General features: G+C 41.4%; 1 protein-coding gene across 1 annotated transcript in view; it reads left to right on the top strand.

The window, feature by feature from the left end:
• MUSK (muscle associated receptor tyrosine kinase) overlaps positions 1-23,746 on the top strand; it is a 707,615-nt gene that overhangs the window by 520,193 nt on the left and 163,676 nt on the right. The window contains exon 7 of the mRNA XM_078676695.1: positions 21,144-21,303. Within this exon, the coding sequence (XP_078532821.1) occupies positions 21,144-21,303 (160 nt within the window). The remainder of the gene's footprint in view (positions 1-21,143; positions 21,304-23,746) is intronic.

Raw genomic sequence — 23,746 nt, 5'->3', positions numbered from 1 at the left:
GTAAAGGGAGCTGCAGGTCGAAAAGGTTTGGGAACCACTGTTGTGGGAGATTATGGCTCGGATGGGTATTGACAAGACCTTGATTCGCTTGCTGCATTGGATACATTATGCAAAAACTAATTTTAGCTGAAATATCCCAAAGGGAGAACTTTCCCCAAATATTGGATCTTCTCAGAGGGCTCGCCAGGGTTGCATGATGGACCCTTATTTGTTTTTATTATATATGAATGAGCTAGAGAAGTATATGGCCAGAAGGGCAAGGATCTGCCATGTCTAGAAAAGCAGTCTGTCCCAGTGCTTTTCATATGGGATGATGCAGTTTTAATAGCCAGTACAGCAAACGAATTGCAGATTCTATTTGATGCATTTTGCTCCTTTATGAATGACTAGCAGCCCCTCCCAACATTGTCCGGGTGTGAAATAGAATGTGTGTAATGTGTGTATTCAGATACGGTCATTCGCGTGTTCCCCCGCTTGAGGCCCAGCTGCAGACCTGGTTCATGTTAGCAGGCGCGTGTCCCCCCGCTTGAGGCCCAGCTGCAGCCCTGGTCCATGTTAGCAGGCGCATGTAATTAGTGTAGTGAACCCCCGCCTGAGCCCGGCTAAAGCCCTGGCTGATGTTAGCAGGCGCGGGTAATTTGGTTTAATGTGATAGTTCAGTAACAGCGCGCATGAGAGGCTGCAGAAATTGTCCCCGCAGACACGCTCAGTCGCGTGTGCCCCGGCTTGAGGGCCAGCGGCGACCATCTAACAATTAGAATTGTGTGAGTCTTGAATGATTGTTTCCCGCTGTTCTTATTTTTTTACGACTCACACCGATGCTCTTCGGCCCGAGTGCTTTTAAGATGCACCCAGGCCAAGCCACACACTGCGTTCGGCCCTTTCAGACGCACCCAGGCCAAGGCACACACTGCATTCGGCACCCCGAGTATGTGTGAGACAACGGGCAGTCCCCCAAGGGAGTATTGCGAATGGTTACTTACCACACTTCGAGGTGAACGCCTTTGTGACGCCCCCAGCACATGGCCACAGCAGACGATCTGATTAATGTACGACCCAGATGGCATGAAGTGCAGAACGTAGCACCCCCCCCCCAGCGTTTGTCATGCCACTAGCGTGCCCCTTGATGCGGCGCAATTGCGTAATTGGCGCTTCACATGGCATGAAGGGCAGACACACGCCCACAGCGCAGACACACGCCCACAGCGTTTGTCACGGCCCTAGCGTGTCACGCCCCCAGCGTGCCCCTTGATGTGGCGCAATTACGACTCACATGGCATGAAGGGCGGAACGTACCACACGCCCCCACCGTTTGTCATGCCCCCAGCACACACCCACAGCAGAACGCAGACACGCCCACAAGGGACTACTTTGCTGGCACGGTTCTTTTACCTTTTAAATGTATATGGTGGCCGTCTGCATAGCCTATGTCCTTCTGCTGCAACTGCCCTTTCCAACGCTGTATTGGGTGTTGTGATTGATGCTGTGGTTACTGAGATTACCCACCTCTAAGGTTTAGTATGGATATATATATATATATACTAGCTGCCCGCACCAACGTTGTCCGGGTATAAAAAAGATTTACCTGAAGGACGGCAAACTTTACCGAAAGCTACCCCACCGCTTTCCAATGCAGCAGGTGTCTTAGAATGCACACGCCCACACACAACAACGCTGAAGGGCACGCACACCTCACGACCTGCACGAACACTAATCTCATCACAGTGAGATTAGCGTTTGTGCACGTCGTGAGGTGTGTGTGTGCTGTTCAGCATTGTTGTGTGTGGGCGTGTGCATTCTGAGACGTGTGGGCGTGTGCATTCTGAGATGCCTGCGTTTATCCCCGGTTGAGATCGGTAACGCTTATGCCCACAAAGGTTGCTTCGCAACATATGTTATTAACGCCGCCTGAATGGCAATGTGCGTGAATGCGGCGCACCTTGTCTCTTCTATACGGACGTGTGAGAAGTGATTATAACTCGTGAATGGAAAGGCGCGCTACTGAATGACGCAGCCATTTTTTTGTTATAAAATTTGTGGCACACCCCTCTGAAAGCGCTGTTGTGGAACGCCCCTCTCAAAGTATAATGTGTGTACTTTGATACGGCTACGACCACACCCCCGGCACCCCCACGGCCCTCTGAGTGTGTAGTTTGACATGCTCACGCCCCTCTGACAACTGTTACGGCCACAAAGTAAAATGTGTGTAGTTTGACACGCCCACGAACACGCCCCCGACCCACCCACGCCCACAAGGGACACCTTTACCCCTAAGGTTCTTTGACTTTTCTAATGTATATGGTGGCCACCTGTATAGCCTATGTCCATCTGCTGCAACTCCCCTTTCCAATGCTGTATTGGGTGTTGTGATTGGTGCTGTACTTCTTGAGTTTACCCGCCTCAAAGGTTTCAGCTCTCTCTTTATAACAGTAGTATAGATTGATACCCCTCGGTTCCTTTTTGCCAGAATTTGCAGCGCTCTCTTGCCGGTTCGTAAAACCCCACGGCAGAACAACGCCACATTTAAATCCACAACCAATTCTCCCAGCTGGGAGAAAAACGGGACGAACTCGCGTTTGTCTTCACTTATGTGCTTTTTTATTTAATCCTCACAGCATGGAGTTTCTCAAGCAGGCAGGCACAAATCTACGCGTTTCGGGATAGCATATCCCTTGTTCACGATCAATTTGGCTCCAGGCTCTCAGTCTCAATATAGTGAGTCACATTATTACATCATTTCATGTTTGATGTTATTTTGGCCCTCGGCCTTCTGGATGATGTAGTTTTTTGCAATTTGTTTTATACATTTTTTTATCCGTCTGCATAGCCTATGTCCTTCTGCTGCAACTGCCCTTTCCAACGCTGTATTGGGTGTTGTGATTGGTGCTGTGGTTACTGAGATTACCCGCCTCAAAGGTTTGAGTTCTCTCTTTATAATATTAGTATGGATATGGATATGGATATTTATATATTGATACCCCCGTTTCCTTTTCGCCAGAATTCCAGCCTCTCTCGCCGGTTCGTAAATCCCCGCGGCAGAACCACGCCGCATTTAAATCCACAAACAATTCCCCCAGCTGGGAGAAAAACGGGACGAACTCGCGTTTGTCTTCACTTATGTGCTTTTTTATTTAATCCTCACAGCATGGAGTTTCCCAAGCAGGCAGGCACAAATCTATGCGTTTCGGGATAGCATATCCCTTGTTCACGATCAATTTGGCTCCAGGCTCTCAGTCTCAATATAGTGAGTCACATTATTACATAATTTCCTGTTTGATGTTATTTTGGCCCTCGGCCTTCTGGATGATGTCGTTTTTTGCAATTTTTAAAAAAAAAAATTTTATCCGTCTGCATAGCCTATGTCCTTCTGCTGCAATTGCCCTTTCCAACGCTGTATTGGGTGTTGTGATTGGTGCTGTGGTTACTGAGATTACCCACCTCAAAGGTTTGGGCTCTCTCTTTATAATATTAGTATGGATCTTGGATTAAAAACTAATTTAAATAAGTTATTTGTAATGAGTTGTGGACCCAAGAATAGTAATTCAAGACTTTCCTAAGAAATGGCACAGAGGTAAGGTGCGGAAGTTCACCTGCCTTGGTATCCCATTTGATTCAGCAATAAGCTGGGATCCCTTACTTAAGCTCAGGGTTCCGTATATGCAAAGAGCAATTGAATCTATTTTCCGTTTCGCTTCTAGATTGGGCCACAAACCAATATGGGAAATGTTGCATATGTATAAAAGTAAATTTGTGCCACTTGGATGCTACGGTGCGAGGGTATGGGTGTATAATAAAGATAACAAGTGGCAACGGTGTAAAATACATTTTTCTGCTGTGTCATGGCTGTCCTCCAATCACCTCCTACCTTAATGTGTCATGAAGAGGGTGGGCTGGAGTATGTAGAGAACAATATTAAGCTTCGTCCTTTGCTGCTCTGGCCAAGGGTCTGGACAACATCAGAAGCAAATATCAGAAGGATGAATATTGATGATAGTTGATCGGGTGACGCTATTCCTTGGCTGGCATATATTAAGGTAGCTCTTACTAATCTGGAACTTGGTGAGTTGTTTAATAGGCCCGAAAGTGTACCATGTCAGTCTAAATCCCTAATTTAAAAATGTTCTTTTAAAATCTCAAATAGAAATCACGTAAATTGAAGATAAGAAGTCATCATTGGTCGATCAAAGAAATGCCTGGTTTATAATTTTATTTTAACTTTTTCCCCAACCCTCAGTATAGCTTTTATTTGATTCGTTTTTTTTGCTTTAATGCATTTCACCTTTTAGTGACCTTTCCTACACAATGTACTTGGTTTGCAGTGTTTCCAACTTGTTCTTGTGACAAAGTTTCAAAACTGACTGCAATTCATTTTACTCTCTTTTGCATTTTAAACTCGTCTGTTCTGAAACGCTACGCTTCCTTGGGCTGATCGTAAAAGAGGCCAACATCAGACTTCATTACGCAACCATGGCTCACCTGCAAAATTGAGTTCTACCAGGACTTGTCTATCTATAATTAACAATTTTAGAAGCTGTTTATCGGCAGGGACATCTTAATGGTTTAAGGGGACCTGGGACTATTTTGAGGGGCGCTGTTCCAACAGCTTTGAATTTATGATCCAATTTCAGCTCTTTCATGACCTCTTTGGCAAGGTCACTGACACAGGCACACTAGTCCACATTCTAAATGTGTTTACAACTAAGATGCAGGGATAGTGATGTACATTCAAATTTTTAACACAGCTTCAGCTCACTAATATTATTGCAAATAATCTCTGTGACACTCTCCCTTTTCTCGTATGTGACGTCCTGTTTTGATCCCAAGATAACTTTTTTATGAATGTTGCATGAAATATAAACACATTTCTCAGCAAAATGTCTGTAATAGACTCCTATACATCACCCACAATAACACATAAATTAAAGGAAAACAGCATTTAAAACAACTGTTTCACAATTATTCAAGGTCGTCAGGTTAAGATTCTCTGCAGGAGAGAGCTGGCTTTATCAGGGGGGCCCTCTGAAATGCTGGGGCCCTGGGCCAGAGCCCACATTGCCCATGCCTTAAAACGCCTCCGTTAATTCGTGAGGAAGAGTTATGGTGCTCATGTTTATGTCTAAATTGTCTAGGACACTAATTTGTTTGTTAGAGACAGCTGATTAATTATATAGGATGGTCTTTTTAACTGCAGGTCATATTGTATTAGTTTGTTTTTACCTTTGTTTATTTTAATGGTTTCGATTTTAACTGAGTAAAGCTGATTTGACTGACTGACCAGTACGAGACTGATAGAGCGCGCAGGTCACCGACAACAGTTTTACCAATACTCACCTGGGCCCATAATTCAATTTACCACTTTTCTCAAACAGGTAACCCACACTCTACAATCAGTCTATTTTATTTCACTAATTCCTATACCATTGACTTACCATTCCTTGTCACTAGTACCTATGACCACAATGGATCAGGGAGTTAGTTGTAAAGAAGGCAGTAAAAATAACAATAACATTTGCTCTCATATAATAACCACAGACTCGAGAAAGGTTTAAAATCTTTATCTAATCATCATCAAAAGTCATAGGCCACACATTAAAAGCAATCAAACTATCGATAACCAATATTAGGAACAGGGTATAACTATGCAAAAGGTATATTATGCCAACCATTTAGCAAGTTGAAATAAAGGGAAGGAAAACTAGGAACATGCTATTTATAAAAACAGACTTTCACCATTAACTAAAGGGAGGGTAAAGAAAAGGGAACATACTAAACCAACGGATTTCGCAATTCTAAACAGTTAAAGAAAAAACTATATGATATATCGAAACTCAGTTTGAGCACATTAACTATGGGGATGTAAGAAAATGGAACACGCTAATGAACAGGAAAACACGAATGTTTCATTTACCAAGGAGAGGGTAAGGAAAAAGAACATATGCAATCAAAGCTTTGCAAATTAGGGAGGGTAAAGAAAAGGATGCAAATTATAATAACAATAACTCACACAGATCTATATTTACCTAGAATGGTGTGAAGACCAACCCTGGCCACGGGTCAGTTGAAAGGACAGAAGAACCCCAAGAAATGCAGTTGCCAGTAGGCCAGCAGGTGCAGTATGGAAATCAGGACAGGGTAGACCAAATTTGGATCAGGACAGGACCACCAAAGGTTAAGACCAGCACCTGCAGTTCAGTTGCAACGCCTGCGCTACTCCCTCTCTGCAAGGAATCAGCCAAAACCCGACTGGGTTACAGCATATACCAGCAAAGTGCTTCGCCAGCACTTCACCTTTCCGAACCCCGATTGGGTCAGCGAGTCTGTCTGACAGAGTGCTCCGCAGCGCTCTGCTCTTATATACCTATTGAGTGCGTTGGGTCAGTGACAGGTCAGCTATTCGGACAAGTCGGACAATTTCTCTAGCTAAACCTAGGCTAGTTATACTATTTTCCAGGTCAGTGTACCACCCCCCAATGTTGCATATGTAAAGTTCCCCAATTTCGATTGGACAAAAGAAGAGGAGAGGTCATCACACCACCCCAATTTCTGTTACTTCAGTGATGAATATTAATTTTCCCATTCCCGTCCCACCAATTTTCATTCCCATGACATCTGTATTTCACCTAACGATGGATGTTCTATTGACAAATACATTGTATGCAATTTAGCTTCTTCTAACAGGTCAGATGTCACTCTCCAAGGCGCATCTTAGCTGCGACCGTCTCTTGGCTCAGTTTCAATAACACGAGTTCATGTTCTATGCCAGTCTGGGTCATGCGCAGAAGGACTTTCAAAGTGGAGTAATAGCACCTCCCAGGCCCAAAGATCGCGACACATGAAAAGTATAAGGAAACCGTTTTAGAACACAGAAATAAATGAATACACTGTATACCATGAATTTCTACTCTATACCCATTAATTTATAATAAACTATAGCATTAGGATTAGGCAGAACGAACAGCTTAGCAAAAGCAGCAATGCAAGCTTCTCGCATGTGAGAACACAGAACAGCCATATTAGCTCTTGTGCGCAGATGCAACAGATTCCCTCCAAAGCTGCGAGTACGTCATGTCACGTGGGTATGACAGACGCATGCGCAGTAGAACTTCCCGCGTAGCAGCAGCCATTTTAGACGCAAGCGTATTAGAATTAGAAAACACATAAGCAAGCTTCACTCGGATGCCCAATAATGAAGAATGAGGGGCAGATTACTAAGACAAACGGATTGATTACATAGTTAGGGTTATTCGAGGTTCATGAATATGAGCAAGTCGTTTCATATGCGAATCCTTGCTCCATCAATCCCCTCTTTGATGATATTTTATATCATCACAATTAATGGAACCAGATGCCAACTTTTCACATTTCACCCATTTCAATCTCTTCAAGCTTTCTATTCTGCTTTCTCTCATTATTTTTATTAGGATGAGAATTTTTCATCTTCTTATAGATTTGGCTATTCAGCTCTTCCAATTCGAGCTCTTCAATATTCCTTTTCACTCCTCACCTATTCATGGAATATTTCTTTTTATGTTTTCGACATTTTTGCAACAAATTATTATTCCTTAAACTAATAATCCTATTCCCGCTATTGGCATCAGTATTTTACTCACAAGACTTTTACTTAAATTAGAAAACCAACTACCTACTGCGGAGAGACCATCAGTAAGCCTCTTCCATGCACTATCAACCTCTAGTGGTTTAAACTCTCTTTCCAAATTAGTAATGTTCCTCACATACCTTTTAATTTCAATACTTTTGTTTGGTATGTAAGTGCAACAATGTTGCGCTTTCAACATTCTACAGACTCCGCCCTCTTTTGCTAATAGCGTATCAAGAGCCAGTCGATTTTGTAAAACCATAGATCTGATCGCAACCAATTCGATATTGACCATTAAGAACCCTCCAGCAGTGTCAGTTGATAACCGATCCACTACTGTTGATAATTTGCCGATTCGGTGCGTATTCAGAGCAACACCCACTGTAGGTATCAATGCACTAAAAATATCACCTACTATTTCACCAACACTTTCTCTTTTACTACGTGCTAATTCATTAGTTCTTTCATGGCTTCCAGTGATTTTACCCACATGGTATATCTTTGGGAAGACAATACCAAAATAACAGCTCGCATACCAGTGATCTGGTAGTTTAAAATATGCCTTGTTCCCACATATATAATAAATTCTGGGAAACACAGCTTCTGACCCATCTTTAAAACCCCAACCCCCAATTACCTTGTAATTATGTTCGCATTCACTGTAACCAATGAATATATTGTTATAATAACTAGTTCTTTCTCTGTGAAGAGAAAGTTTCCCCTTCTTTTCGAAATCCAGCAACATAGCAGCATTAGCCCCACCATTTGAGGTGCTCCCTATGCTTTCAGCCCATTTAGGAATTTTCTGATTTTTGTCATTTGCTTTCTTTTGGAAACTCTCTCTTCTTTTCTCTACCATGTTCAAAAATATCTTCTCTTTATCTTGTAATAAACATGTTAAGTTATTCTTGTGTGTGTCATCTATATCTATCTTACCTATAGTTAGAAAGTATTCACTCATATAGCATGCTTTATCTCTAGTAGTATGTACAGGGTTTAGGTTTCTACGTACAGGAAGTTCAGAAAATATCACATCTAAGTTGGAATAATAATACTGTAAAGGTCCTTTCTTGTAACATAAGCTAGCTAAAACACTACAGGAAATACCATAGGTTCGTGGCAAATGGTGGTAGGTCACACCTTCAGCCACTGAAGTAGGCAGCTTCATATAGACGTAGCAGTCTGCTATCTCCATAGCTTTTACATAGTGTACTAATAGGTTTGCAAATACATTTAAATGAGTTCTGTTTTTGATTCTGTTATAATGCAGTCCTTCCTCGTCTGGTGCTTTGAAGTCTACTTTGTTTGTCTAAGGCTAAGTGCTCTCTCTTGTGTATCTACTCTTTGTGGCGTATCTTTAGTTTGTAGCTCTTCAGTGTCTTTAGGCAATTGACTAGTAGGGTACAGGTTTGTGTCTTTACTCATCATGTAAGGAATAGCTATTGTTAGTCCTATCCAAAGTATAAGTACTATTACTACACTACATAAACATACTTTGCAGCATGTTTTCAAACAATTTCTTTTTGGTCTTCCATTAACAGTATGATCAGCCATTTCTGACTAAAGGAGATTTAACCCCTTTTTGTAACTTCTACACAGATTTACCCTGTGCGAATTTCAGGTGGGTCTCACTTCTTCATCAGTTTGATCAATAATCAATTCTTCATCATTTTCGTCACTTATGTCTAGATTTTCAAAATCTTCCAGAACGATGTAGGTCCACTCAGGGCCCTTGTATTTGTTATTCAGTCTCTTTAATCGTAGACTTCTCCTTCTTGGCTGTATCACAGGTTGATCAGTTTGACTTGGTATTTCATCTACCTGTTCAGGTTCTTCATCAATCCTTTTTAAATGCAGTTTCAGTCTTTTGACATAACTAGGCCATTTGTCTCCTTTTCTGAGTCTTTAAATTGGCACTGTGCTTGGGCTTTCTTCGAATGCTCTTTTATTTTCATTCATATGGCACATCACTTTCAATATTTCTGTTTCTTCTGACTGGTCACTAATCTGGCCTTGTTCAGGTATCTGCCGATTTCGACTTTTGTTTGTTTCACCTTCTTCGTCCTGAACACAGTTTTCTATTCCTGACTGGTCTTGCTCAAGCTCTTCGAACCCTTGATTTTCTTCTGCTTGAGCTTCCGCCTTAATTTCTATCTGACCCTTTTCAGGTTCAGGAGTTCTTGGTGGAGTGTCGATTATTTGATCTTTCCCTCTCTGGTCCTCCTCAGAATCACTTTTGACGTGGATTTCTATGATCTGAGTATCCTTTTCTACCCTGTCTCATCCTCACTATCACTCTGTCTATCTAGATAGGTTTGACTTCTTGTCCACACATATTCGGCAGGTATGTCGATTACTGGAATCCAATCATCTTGACTGGTGCTCAGTTGTTCCTCTTCAGCTACTTCAGGATCGATATCTTGAGACCCTTCAGCTGCCCAACCTTCAGCCTCAGTTTCATCAGATTCCGTCACCTTCTTCGTATGACTGGCATGGATCCAGTGTGGAACTCCTGCACACTTAACAGCTGTGGTGGTGACTAAAATCACTTGACGTGGTTTACCCCACCTGGGTGCAAGACAAGATTTCAGAGTATGTTTCTTTATCACTACCCAATCACCTGGGTTCAGGTCATGTGCTGGAGATGCTGGTCTGGCGACAGCGTCTTCCCCAACCTGGCGAGAGATAGAACGCACTTGGTCAGCCAGTTCTTTGCAGTATTCCAGTACCAAATCATCAGATATGTTTAGCAGTTTGTGTCATGGCACCCATGCTTGCCGCATAGCTCTTCCCATCAGTATTTCATGAGGACTCAAGCCTGTGTTAAGGTCTGGAATACTTCTGAGTCCCATCAGAACAAGTGGCAAAGCATCTGGCCACTCCAATCGAGTTGACTCAATTCTTCAATTTCTTCAATTTATTTTATTATGTTTTGGCTCTCAAAAGAGGGCCACATAAGACAAAATACAACAAATACAAACACACATTATTCTTAAATGAAATAACAACTACAACATTTTCCAATAACAAGAAAGACAATGACACAAACCTCCATATTTCATCAATAAATAGCTAAAAAACATTAAAAAAGTTAAAAATATTGAAGCAAAACATTTCATTTGGAGGCGAGTATAATGCCTGTAAAAAAGAATTCATATTGAGGATACCCAATTGCAGACATATTGGTTTTATCCATTTCAAGCGAAGTGGACGCAATACATGGCAAATAAACAATATATGAGAACGATCCTGAACAGATATATTACAAAAATTACATCTAGAGGAGGATCCATACCATTTTGCTAAAAGGTTATTCAAGGGTAACAGGTCCTGCCTTAACAGGAACCAGAATCTCCGAATGCCATGGGGTAAATTCCAGGCGACATAGGGTTGGGCAAGCTTCATAGCATATGAGGTAACCAGAAGATCACCTCCCCTCTTTGCTTGCATAGACTTTTTATCCAACATAAAACATAAATCCCATGACGCCTGTTTCAAAAGGGATTTTAACTGGGAAGGAGAAATAGTAAAGAGAGTACTATCTTCTAATTCAAGAAGTGCCACAGCCTTTCTAAAGTTCTTAACAATTTGAGAGTATTCCTTTAAATTACCCAGCAATTCCCCTTCAAGGAGGAATCTCAAAGTCCCCATTTCACCTCTAGCGAGGCTAACAACCCATCGAACTAAAGCAGATAGACCCTGCGCCCAGCTGCTACGGAGACCGAATTCCATTCTACATGCAGCCACGGAACAGGCCGAGTTAAGAGATGTAATAGACCTTAATATTTTCCTTCTATCGTTTGCAAAAAGCCCCAGTGCTTTATGTCAACCAGTTCTATTCCATACAGTAATGTTGGAGGAATTTTTGCCCTAAAAACCTCCAATAAACAGGCAAAATGTCTTCTCCCTGTGGCGGAGTAAAGGGCACTCAAGCTTTTGCCTTGGGAACAGGCTTTACAAGAATTATTATCAATGTGAGGCTTCTCACTCAAGTTAGCGGAAATTATTTTTCCTAAAAAGGTATATGTCTTAACTACCTCCAGTTTCTGGCCGCCTACTGCCCTCCCAAAATTCTCAAATTTGGATTTTTTTTTTCCTGAAATGCACATAATTTTACTTTTTGACGCATTTATCCTCATATAATGGGACTCTGCAAACAAATGTAGAGCCTGCAGACGATTAGCCAATCCCTTGGGAGTTAAGTCCAGGATGAGAATATCGTCTGCGTAAAGCAGACAGGAAATAGAAGGTCCACCCACTACCGGGGCTATGCCGGCACAGGAAGAAAGAGAAGCAGGTAGATCAGCAATGTACAGAGAGAAGAGTAGAGGTGCAAGGAGGCAGCCCTGTTTTAATCCATTAATGGAGGGGATAACCCGTGATAAACCCCTTTCTCCTCCTTGTAACACTCGGCACCAAGTGTCCGTATGGAGGGATCGCACCAAGTCTAGTAGGAGGGGAGGCATGCCCAAATCAAACAGTTTTCTCCACAGCAAGGGACGGTCAACTTTGTCGAATTCTGTGGAGAAATCAATAAAAGCAGCATACACCCCCCCCCCCGAACTCGTATATATTTGTCCGTAATAACCTGAAGGGCTGTAAGATTATCCAATGTACCATGCCCCTTGCGAAAGCCGGTTTGTTCAAGGGGTAGTATCTGATTCGCCTCAACCCAATCCGTTATTAAAAAGAGGAGGCATTTGGCAAAAACTTTGCCAATGGCATCCAGGAGAGCTATCTGGCGATAATTCATCGGATTATCCCTATCACCCTTTTTAAATAAGGGGACCAATATACTCCCCTTCCAAGAAGGGGGTATGATTTTGCTAATAAAGCAAGATCTAAATAAAGGAAAAAGAATCTTACTCCATGAGATAGGATCCTGCTTCAAAACTGAGATGGGGAGTTCATCAGGCCCCATTGCTCCGGAGGAACGCATTTCCCTAATGGCCAATTCAATAGTTTTTTCCGATGGAGAATCAATAAAAACCACATCTTCGTTAATAGACTCCTTACAATCTACCATGGCATTATTCCCAGCATACAAGTTGGAAATATAGGTAACCCATGAAAATTCAGCAATGGGAATAGGGAGAGAGCTAACTCTTGCTCCACAGCCCTCGCCAATGAGAGACCAAAATGGTCTTATTTTGCCATACACAGCGGCCTCCCGAAGTTTTATCCAAAGTGAGTCTTCTTTTTCCTTTCTAAGTTTCTTCCTGATTCTGTTTCTCCTTCTTTTTAGCAAACATATTTTCTTATTCACTTCGATAGATCTGCACAAAAATTGTTCCCGCACCAATTTATTTATTTCTTTGTTTAGAAGGAAAATTGGTCTGGGAACATAAATCCTTTTCTCAGAAAATCTGGTCCTTTTGGCAACAGAGATGACCTCCTTCATAAAATTCTCAAAATAGATCAATTCTGAACCCTGCCAAACATTCAGTTCTGATATTACTTTACCAAGTATGCCCTCCAGGCCATTCGTGGCTTTAAAATTCCAAAAACATCTACCAGAGTCCCTATGAAAGTTAACTAAGTCACTGCCAAAGGACCATGGAGTGGACTCATACATCTTTCCCAGTCTTGATTTGATTGTGCCATTCAATTGTTCTACCACTCCAGAAGCCTCTGAGCGATATGCACAGTGCAGTGTTTGCTTAATTTTGAATGCCTCACAAATTAGGCCCATTATTTCACTGTTAAAATGTTTTCCTCTGTCTGATTCAATAGTTACTGGAAAACCGAAGCGTGGGATAAGCTCTCTAAGTAAGAGCTTAGCCACAGTGGTGGTATCATTGCTACGTGTGGGGTAAGCTTCCACCCATTTTGAAAATAGACAGACAATGAGAAGTACGTATTTTAATCCTCGACAAGGGGGCAACTGAATGAAGTCAATCTGTAATCTAATAAAAGGACCTTCTGCCTTTCCAATCTTTCCTGGTAACACTACTGTCTTTTTTCCTGGGTTCATTTGTTGGCAAATCAAACACCTCTAGCAGAGTGCCTCTGCTATGTTCCTGAATTTCGCATTAAACCATGTTTGTCTGAACACACGTATCATAGCATCTCTTCCCAAGTGTGAATCTCCATGAATCAACCTAGCCATAGGAGCAAGCAGACAGTTGGGTAATACTGCGGTCTCATCAAGATAAACAATGACACCATCTTCAGCCCTTCTCTGACACCCTAATTTCCTCCATTGTTCCTTTTCTTTTGGTTCTGCTGCATTCTGCAAATCTCTCACTTCTTCCCATGTATCCACACCATCCAGTAATATAAGTTGGCAGCTGTTTCCGCTCACCTCAATCTTTTTATTAATAGCCATCTTATATTTTGCACAGTGTTGGGCTAAATGGTCAGCATATCGGTTACCAGCTGTCACTTTGTCATTGCCAGATTTGTGAGCAGCACACTTGACCACAGCCACCTCTTTTGGCAACTGGATTGCTTCCAGTAAGTCTTTCACGTATTGACCATTTCTGATTGGAGTACCTGAAGAAGTCAGAAACTCCCTTTGCATCCATAGTTGGCCATAGTCATGCACAGCCCGTAACCATGTTGGCTGTCCGTGTATATGGTTACTTTCCAATTTTTCCCAAATTTACTTGCCTTTGCCACGGCAACCAATTCAGCTACTTGTGCAGACTTGACTCCATGTAAATAGGATGCTTCGACTGGACCTCCCAACGTGCACACTGCATAGGCAGCGCTTAGACCTCCTTCCTCATGTCTCATGCATGAGCCATCCACAAATAGCTCATAATCTGAATCAATTAATGGCTCTTCTCTTATGTCAGGTCGTGGTTTTGTGCTGTATTCAGTCGGGTCAATGCAGTCATGTTCAACCTCTCCCTTCATTTCTGCAGTATGTGAGTTAGGTAACAGGGTTGCGGTGTTCAGAATATTACACCTGGCAATAGTTACATTTCCTGCACCTACAAGAATTTGCTCATACTTAGTCAGCCGACTAGGTGTGAGATACTGGGTTTTAGTCCTGGTTAGCAAAATTACAACTGCATGTGGAACATACACAGTTACAGGATGTCCCATAACAATGGATTCACTCTGCTCAAGGCTCATACAAGTTGCAGCTACTGCTTTCAGACATCCAGGCAATGCAGCAGCTACTGGGTCCAATGTGGAAGAAAAATATGCCACAGGACTTCTCACTAGACCATGAATCTGAGTCAAAACTGAAAGTGCACAATTATCTCGTGTGTCACAGAACAGTCCAAAATCTTTTGAATAGTCAGGCATTCCCAATGCTGGAGCTGTACACAGACAGTCTCGTAGTTTTACATAAGCAGTCATGCTTTCGTCATCCCACTCTACTGGATCTTTGGCTCTCTTCTTTGTCATTTGTATCAGGGGTTTTGCCAGTACTGCAAATGCCACAATCCATTGCCTGCAATATCCTACAACTCCATGAAACATTCTGATCTCTTTTTGGGTTTGTGGTAAATTCATGTTTTTAATTATCCTGATTCTTTCTGAGGTAACTTTCCTGACACCTCTCTATCTGGTGCCCCAAATATTTCACTGATGTAGCACGAAATTGCAATTTTTCTGGGGACACTTTATGTCCACTTTCACCTAAATGATTCAGTAAAGCAATGGTATCCACAACACAGTCTTTTCGTGTCTTGGATGCCACCAAGAGGTCGTCTATATACTGGACCAGGACTGACTGTCCAGGTAGTACTAATGACTCAAGGCACTTTTTCAAAATCTGATAAAAAAATCGAGGGACTTTCTGTGTACCCCTGAGGGACACAATTCCAAACATAGACATGACTGTCGAATTCAAATGAGAAAAGAAATTTGCTGTTTGGGTGCAATGGAATCAAAAAAAATGCGTGACATAGGTCAATGACAGTAAACCATCCAGCCTCCCACGGTATCTGATACAGAATCACTGCAGGATTTGGCACGACTGGACAGCAAGGAACAACAATCTTATTAACCTTTCTCAGGTCCTGTACTACTCTGTACTTACCGCTGGGTTTCTTTATAACAATTATGGATGAGTTACATGGACTGCTCATCACTTCTTGCAAAATGCCTGTTTCGACTAATCATTTTATCTCCACTGCAACACCTGCTTTTATCTCTGCACTGATTTTGTATTGACGAGCATTTGGGTAAACTGCATCTTCTCTTATAGTTACTTTGATTGGTTCAACATTCGCCATTAATCCTACATCCTTTCCCGTAAAATGCCATACCTCTGGCTTTACCGTCTGTTGCAGTTCTTCTGGTAAGTCTTGTATTGTCAGTCTTTTAATTTCTGTCTCTGGTCTTGCTAACATTAATTTGTAAATCCCGTCTTCATCTGGGGTTTGGATTTCAACACCCTTTGGAGTGCAAAAGATGGTGCAGTTCATTTTGCACAACAAATCTCGTCCTAACAGATTTACAGGACTTGAATCACAGACAACATATCTATGCATTTCTTTAAAATTACCTATTCTAACTTCCTTGGGTTCTGTAATTTGGGTACTCCTTTGTTTATTAGAAATGCCCACTACTTGGATTGCTTCTCCCGAAAGGGGTAGGTTTGGAACGTCTGCTGTTCTCACAGTAGAACGGGTAGCACCAGTGTTCAACAGAAAGGTGCCATCATTTCCTTCAACCTTTCCTTCAACGTATGGCCCTGACTGGTCTACCGGCAAGGCGGTGCCAAGCACGCACTTCTCGTCCTCCCCCCTCAGGCACCGTCAGTAAGGTTCATCACAAAAGAAGGTATCATTCAAAAGGAATTGTGAAGTTGCTGTATCTTTTCTTTCCCTTCCTTCCCACTCTGTGTTATCTACACTCTGTTGTGCTTTGCGCCTGTATTTTGGCATAGGTGGCGGGGGCAACCGATTCTGTATTACCTGCTGCTGGGTGTTCCGTGGCACCTCATTCTGCGTCTGTGGATTTAAATCATTAATTTGCACATTACCATTCTGCACAGCCTTACACTCGTCTTTTCAATGCCCCAACTTGCCACATCCGTGACAGGGGAATTTCTTCTTGGCATCTTCCCTATTGAATTTTCCCCTTGGCCTTCCTCCACTTCCATCACTCTTATTCTGATTACTAGTCATCTGGTTTAACTGTTGTTCTTGTTGCCCACATGACTTTTTCCTTTAACACTTTCCGCTTATTTTCCAACTCATCTTCACAATAATTTGCATATATGTCTAATGGCTTTAGCTGGGTTTTTGGTTTCTCTATTTCTCGAGTCCATCTGTCTATTTCTTCAGGAGTCACTACAGTGGCACTTCTTGTACCTGAGGATATCTCTATCTGAACTTCTCTTGAATTTAAAGGAGTGGTTTTCCTCATTGAACTACCTTCTGGTTCTCCTATTGGTAGATCCATTAAGGAGATTACTGACTCACACTCACTTGCCTGATCATCTATTATCAATGATTCTTTTCTTGGCTGTACTACTGAGGTAGTTATAACTGGAGCTTTTGGACTAGCTTGCTTAACTCCGTACAGAGGAACAGCTGGGCCAATAGTTACTGGGATTGTCAAAGCTTCAGGACTTGTGTTTAATTGAGAGATTTTCTGAATTAATTCACTTCTCTGTTTATTTAAAGCCTCTCTTTCTCTGTCTTGTAGTACCTTTTCAATGGAGGTCTTGTGTACTATTTGCGGCATCAAAGGTGGTTTTAAAAACGGGGCAGTTGGATTTACTGCACTTGGTCCCTCATTATAAGGTGATGGATTCTTCATTAATAAATCCTCCATATAATCATCGTCTGAATCACCACTAGTCATTAAATGTTTAGTTTTCTCAGTCCTTTTACCTCCCGTGGGCTCTTCTAAAGTTAGTACAGGATATAGCCCTTCATGTTCTGTCTCCATTGTTTCATCTGTTTATCTTTAGAATCTCGTGGAACATTTGGGTAAAACTTACTCAGTCCTTTGTCATATCTAGGTCTGTCTCACTCAAAAGCCTCAATTTCCCAATCTTGTAATGGCTCATATTGCCTTAATCTAGGTCTAGGATGTAAATCATTCATTCGAGTCCTTAAATTGAACAAAATTCATCCATTAAATGTACCTTCTAAGGGAAATGCTAAAATGTCATCATCTTTTGTGTATTCCACCCAGTTCTCTAACCATACACAAGTGTGGTAACCCCTGTCAAACATCATAAAGGATGTGGGAGTATTCAGTGGTGGAATAATGACTCCTCTAGTTTTAATTTGCTTATCTTTTTTAAAATAATTCTTAACTCTGTCTACAAACTACAAATTTCTTTTGCTTCCATACATTTTGCAAGGTCTGCCTCTTAGCATCTGATCCCTAGCAAACCCTAAATATCTTGGGTCAGGTTGAGTTTCTGGACCACATATATTTATGCAAAATTCAAGACCACTCAACTCTGTTTACAAATTACTTCCAATATTAGTGCGTCTTTTATTTTTCTGCAACCAACCAACAATGCGGTTTCAAATAATTTCAACCAATGAGTGCGCGGCCTTTCTCGTGAGACAAGTTCCCACGCTCCTGCGCTCAACCCTCCTTTACAATGCTATCTCAGCTCGACGCCCGCTGTCTCGACCAATACCAGCGCTACTCTGAGTGACGTAAGCGCAGCTCCGCAACTGACTCCCTCCTTTGCAAGATAACGGAGAATCTAAATTCCTTTAATTTAAAGTGCGATTTTCTTTTAATCAACAAGGTAAAAACATTTGCCACTGTACCCGAGTGACTAGATAGGAAAGAAATATCTCACTGCAAGTAAATCCCTTCCGTTTACTTTTCATATACTACGAGTAGATCCCTTCCGACTACCCTTCACACAAGCATTAGAGAACCTGCTAATGCTCTGGACTAATCCACTCCGGGATATATACTAAGGCCAAAGTTTCACCAGCGAACCCCTTTGCTATCAATCAAGCTCAGACGAACTTGCTACTCCTTCCGTGTGACCCTTACTAGGTGATATCACAACAAACGTTTTGCCAGCGAACTCTTTGCTCACATTTATTCACACATTCATACAGAAAACCCTAAATAGTGCTTCCGGTTCTGTCCAACCATGCACTAACTTCCTGCGGGTAAGCGACCTCACTGCGATGTGGCTTCCATTTACCACCCGCTATTCTGCCCCCGGGGATTCCAGACACACATATAACAGGTACGAACAATTTATATAGCAGCGATGAAAAATAAAATGTCAAAACATTTCAAATAACATTATATTTGATCGATCAACAAATATGAACCATAACCAACTAACTTAACTACCTATCTTAACTAATCCCTAACCATACTACTGCTACCAAAGAAATATACTGACAGAGCGCGCAGGTCACCCGACTACAGTTTTACCAATACTCACCTGGGCCCATAATTCAATTTACCACTTTTCTCAATCAGGTAACCCACACTCTACTATCAGTCTATTTTATTTCACTAATTCCTATACCATTGACTTACCAATCCTTGTCACTAGTACCTATGACCACAATGGATCAGGGAGTTAGTTGTAAAGAAGGGAGTCAAAATAACAATAACATTTGCACTCATATAATAAACACAGACTCGAGAAAGGTTTAAAATCTTTATCTAATCATCATCAAAAGTCATAAGCCACACATTAAAAGCAATCAAACTATCGATAACCAAGATTAGGAACAGGGTATAACTATGCAAAAGATATATTATGCCAACCATTTAGCAAGTTTGAAATAAAGGGAAGGAAAACAAGGAACATGCTATTTATAAAAACAGACTTTCCCCATTAACTTAAGGGAGGGTAAAGAAAAGGGAACATACTAAACCAACGGATTTCGCAATTCTAAACAGTTAAAGAAAAAACTATATGATATATCGAAACTCAGTTTGAGCACATTAACTATGGGGAGGTAAGAAAAGGAACAAACTAATAAATTGAATAACCAAGCATAATCACTTAGAAAGGGAGGGTAGAGAAATAGGACGCAATTTATGCAATCATTAGACGTTTTAGCATTTAACTAAAGGGAGGGTAAGGAAAAATGGAACACGCTAATAAACAGGAAAACACAAATGTTTCATTTATCAAGGAGAGGGTAAGGAAAAAGAACATATGCAAGCAAAGCTTTGCAAATTAGAGAGGGTAAAGAAAAGGATGCAAATTATAATAACAATAACTCACACAGATCTATATTTACCTAGAATGGTGTGAAGACCAACCCTGGCCACGGGTCAGTTGAAAGGACAGAAGAACCCCAAGAAATGCAGTTGCCAGTAGGCCAGCAGGTGCAGTATGGAAATCAGGACAGGGTAGACCAAATTTGGATCAGGACAGGACCACCAAAGGTTAAGACCAGCACCTGCAGTTCAGTTGCAATGCCTGCGCTACTCCCTCTCTGCAAGGAATCAGCCAAAACCCCGACTGGGTTACAGCATATACCAGCAAAGTGCTTCGCCAGCACTTCACCTTTCCAAACCCCGATTGGGTCAGCGAGTCTGTCTGACAGAGTGCTCCGCAGCGCTCTGCTCTTAATCACCTATTGAGTGCGTTGGGTCATTGACAGGTCAGCTATACGGACAAGTCGAACAATTTCTCTAGCTAAACCTAGGCTAGTTATACTATTTTCCAGGTCAGTGTACCACCCCCCAATGTTGCAAATGTAAGGATACCCAATTTCGATTGGACAAAAGAAGAGAAGAGGTCATCACACCACCCCAATTTCTGTTACTTCAGTGATGAATATTAATTTTCCCATTCCCGTCCCACCAATTTTCATTCCCATGACATCTGTATTTCACCTAACAATGGATGTTCTATTGACAAATACATTGTATGCAATTTAGCTTCTTCTAACAGGTCAGATGTCACTCTCCCAGGCGCATCTTGGCTGCGACCGTCTCTTGGCTCAGTTTCAATAACACGAGTTCATGTTCTATGCCAGTCTGGGTCAGGCGCAGAAGGACTTTCAAAATGGAGTAATAGCACCTCCCAGGCCCAAAGATCGCGACACATGAAAAGTAAAAGGAAACCGTTTTAGAACACAGAAATAAATGAATACACTGTATACCATGAATTTCTACTCTATACCCATTAATTTATAATAAACTATAGGATTAGGCAGAACGAACAGCTTAGCAAAAGCAGCAATGCAAGCTTCTCCCATGTGAGAACACAGAACAGCCATATTAGCTCTAGTGCGCAGATGCAACAGATTCCCTCCAAAACTGCGAGTACGTCATGTCACGTGGGTATGACAGACGCATGCGCAGTAGAACTTCCCGTGTAGCAGCAGCCATTTTAGACGCAAGCGTATTAGAATTAGAAAACACATAAGCAAGATTCACTCGGATGCCCAACAATGAAGAATGAGGGGCAGATTAGTAAGACAAACGGATTGATTGCATAGTAATGGGTTATTCGAGGTTCATGAATACGAGCAAGTCGCTTCATATGCGAATCCTTGCTCCATCAAGACAATGGCTGCATGACTCTCAGTGGGTTTTTGTTGCTGTGACTACACTGTACAAATATGGCGCCAAAGTTCCATCAGCATTGACGCCCCCTACTTCTCTGACATTGCAGGTTCCTCCAGAGTCCCTACAAGAGACGAACAAACAAGGGGTTGTCACCTCCAAGCTGCAGGTGTACGTCACTAGGCCTGGCCTGTTCATGTGCATGGCGGACAACAAGCACAGCGGGAGTTTTGGCTCCGCTAAAGCATCAGCAACGATCAGCATTTCAGGTACTGAAGTCAGTAATGTGTTTCATAAAACATGTGTCTCTTTTTTGTCCTTCGTCGTGGTATACCACTGTGTCAAAATGTGATGTTCAAGAAGTTTGCCGGTCTAAATCCAATAATCCTTAATAGGACGTGAGCATATATTTAGAGGTTTTCCATACAATGGCTAATCCGATTTATATTGAATGACTGTGTAATGATTCCCCGAGCAAATTCTGTGCAGGTTCCCAGTTCATTAATAGCATCTCATGGCAACCTGAACGTTGTTTTTGAATCAATCATTTGCTGAAGTCATGTGCTATATTTAAACGGAATGTATTCCGGTCTAGGGCTGGACTATGAAATGCTTCCTTTTCGGTGCAGTTTTGCACCAATATTTGCACAGCATGACGAACAAAAACAAAATTTGTACATATTGACTAGTTGAAAAATAAGATTTTGTAAGGGTGGTTCGGTCCAACTATTGGAGCAACATTTCTCCTTTAGCAGAGCAAATTCAGATCTCCTAGGACCCCTACCAACTTCCGTTTTTCTTTATTCGTACAAGTCAATATGTAAAGTGTACACATATAGACTTGCTGCCAGGTGTAACATTTTTATTTTTGTCAATGTAAATTTGCACATATTTTTTTCACAATAGATAAAATATCCTGCCTTAAGCCTATTAATGGGTATCATTCCACCACCCTTGTGGAATGTTCACATATGGATTACACTTTACAAACGTTTCAATTCCACAAGTCTTCATTTTGAATGAGGTTTGGCACTTTACGTACATGAAGTGATTATTTTTCTCAGCTTACCTCACTTTACGTGCAGAGTATACTTTGTGAACTGGACCCTAGATCTTTGTGTAGTCTCAGATGCTAGGGCATCTTTTTCATTGTCGGTAAACATAATTGTTCTGACCTCCAAACAACAGGTAGTCATTTTATGGACATGCATACTTTTTCCATTTAAGTACTAACTATTCATTTTTGTAAATGCACTCATTCGCCTTCAAACATCAGCTTGTTTTTTTTCTAAAAATATACCCATTTTACACTCAAATAGAAGCTTTTTATTATTGATATATGCATTCATTTTCTCTCAAACACCAGTTTGTAATTTGTTAATATAAAAAAACACAAATTTTGCCATGACATAAATCTTTCTTTTTGCTAAACAGTTACATTTACCCCAAACAAAAGCATACAATTTTCTGGTTATTCAATACTTGCCCTGAAATTTCATCACTTAATTGGTAGTAATTTATTATTTTCTCCAAATATCTCCTAATTGTTGTTTCCATATTCTGCTTCATATGTCCATGTTCTGCGTCGCCCAGTGATTTACATTCCCTTGCATTTTCAGATTCAAGTTGTGACCACTAGATGGCAAGAGATGTCCTCTGTAGGCAACTGATGGCCACAGTGTTCCATAAATTCCCATCAGAAATAGCCAAGGGTACCAGACGTGGCCATCAGATGTCAGATAGGGCCGCCAGCTGACTGGAATGGCTGCTATATTTCAGCAATGCAAAGCCATTTACCATTGATAGTAACTGTTTATCTAGCAACACAGACACATATTCACATACTAACCCATGCAAGCACACAGACATGTCCACACATACACAATCACATGCGAACAGGACCGGCTTTAGCCCTGGTGGCACTCAGTGCAACAACCTTTGTTGGCGCCCATACCCAACACCCCAAAAAAGCATACTTTTCCATGAACTCCCTCATTATCATACTCTGCCAATGTCCCTTATCACTCCATAGCCACTCAGTCATATGCAATTCATTTGTTTAATGCGGTGCTTATGCCAGTGTAGCGTGTCAGATTAACAACCACAGGGGCTGTCCACAAACCCCGAACCAGGGACAAATACTTATTATATCAAACAAAAAGGCTCAGGGGTAAAGGAAAAATTAAAAATTAAAAATAAAAGATTGGAAAGATATCCAATATGAATTATAGAGAAGCCCTTCACAACAGCCTCATGTTATCAAAAAATATACATTTATTTTACTCCAACAATTCAGAAAGTTTCATTTCAACATATAAATAATCTCAAGCAAGAAAAAAAGCTGGTGTACAAAAAACACAATACATATAAACCAGACATGTGGCAACAACAATACACATCACAGAAGCAAAAAGGAACACCCAAAACATAGATACTGTGTCCTTATAATAAATCAAGCCACAGGAAAGCGTCGACGGCGTTTCGACCGATACATTATTTAACGGTCATCTTCAGGACTGGAAAATGTTCTTGTGCAAGAGATCTGTACAATAATTCTTAATAATAAGTTATACATTAATGTCAGGGTAGGCTTCTCATGAGGAAAAAGGCGGCCGTGTGAAGGAAGGAAAGATGTTGTACCCTAGGTCCACACCACTAAGTGAAGGGGATCCTTATAACCATGTATATAAAAACAAGAAGGCAAAAATACCT

The sequence above is a fragment of the Lissotriton helveticus genome, chromosome 2_1 (assembly GCF_964261635.1).
Source record: "Lissotriton helveticus chromosome 2_1, aLisHel1.1, whole genome shotgun sequence".
NCBI lineage: Eukaryota > Metazoa > Chordata > Amphibia > Caudata > Salamandridae > Lissotriton > Lissotriton helveticus.
This window is presented reverse-complemented; position numbering and strand designations above follow the sequence as displayed.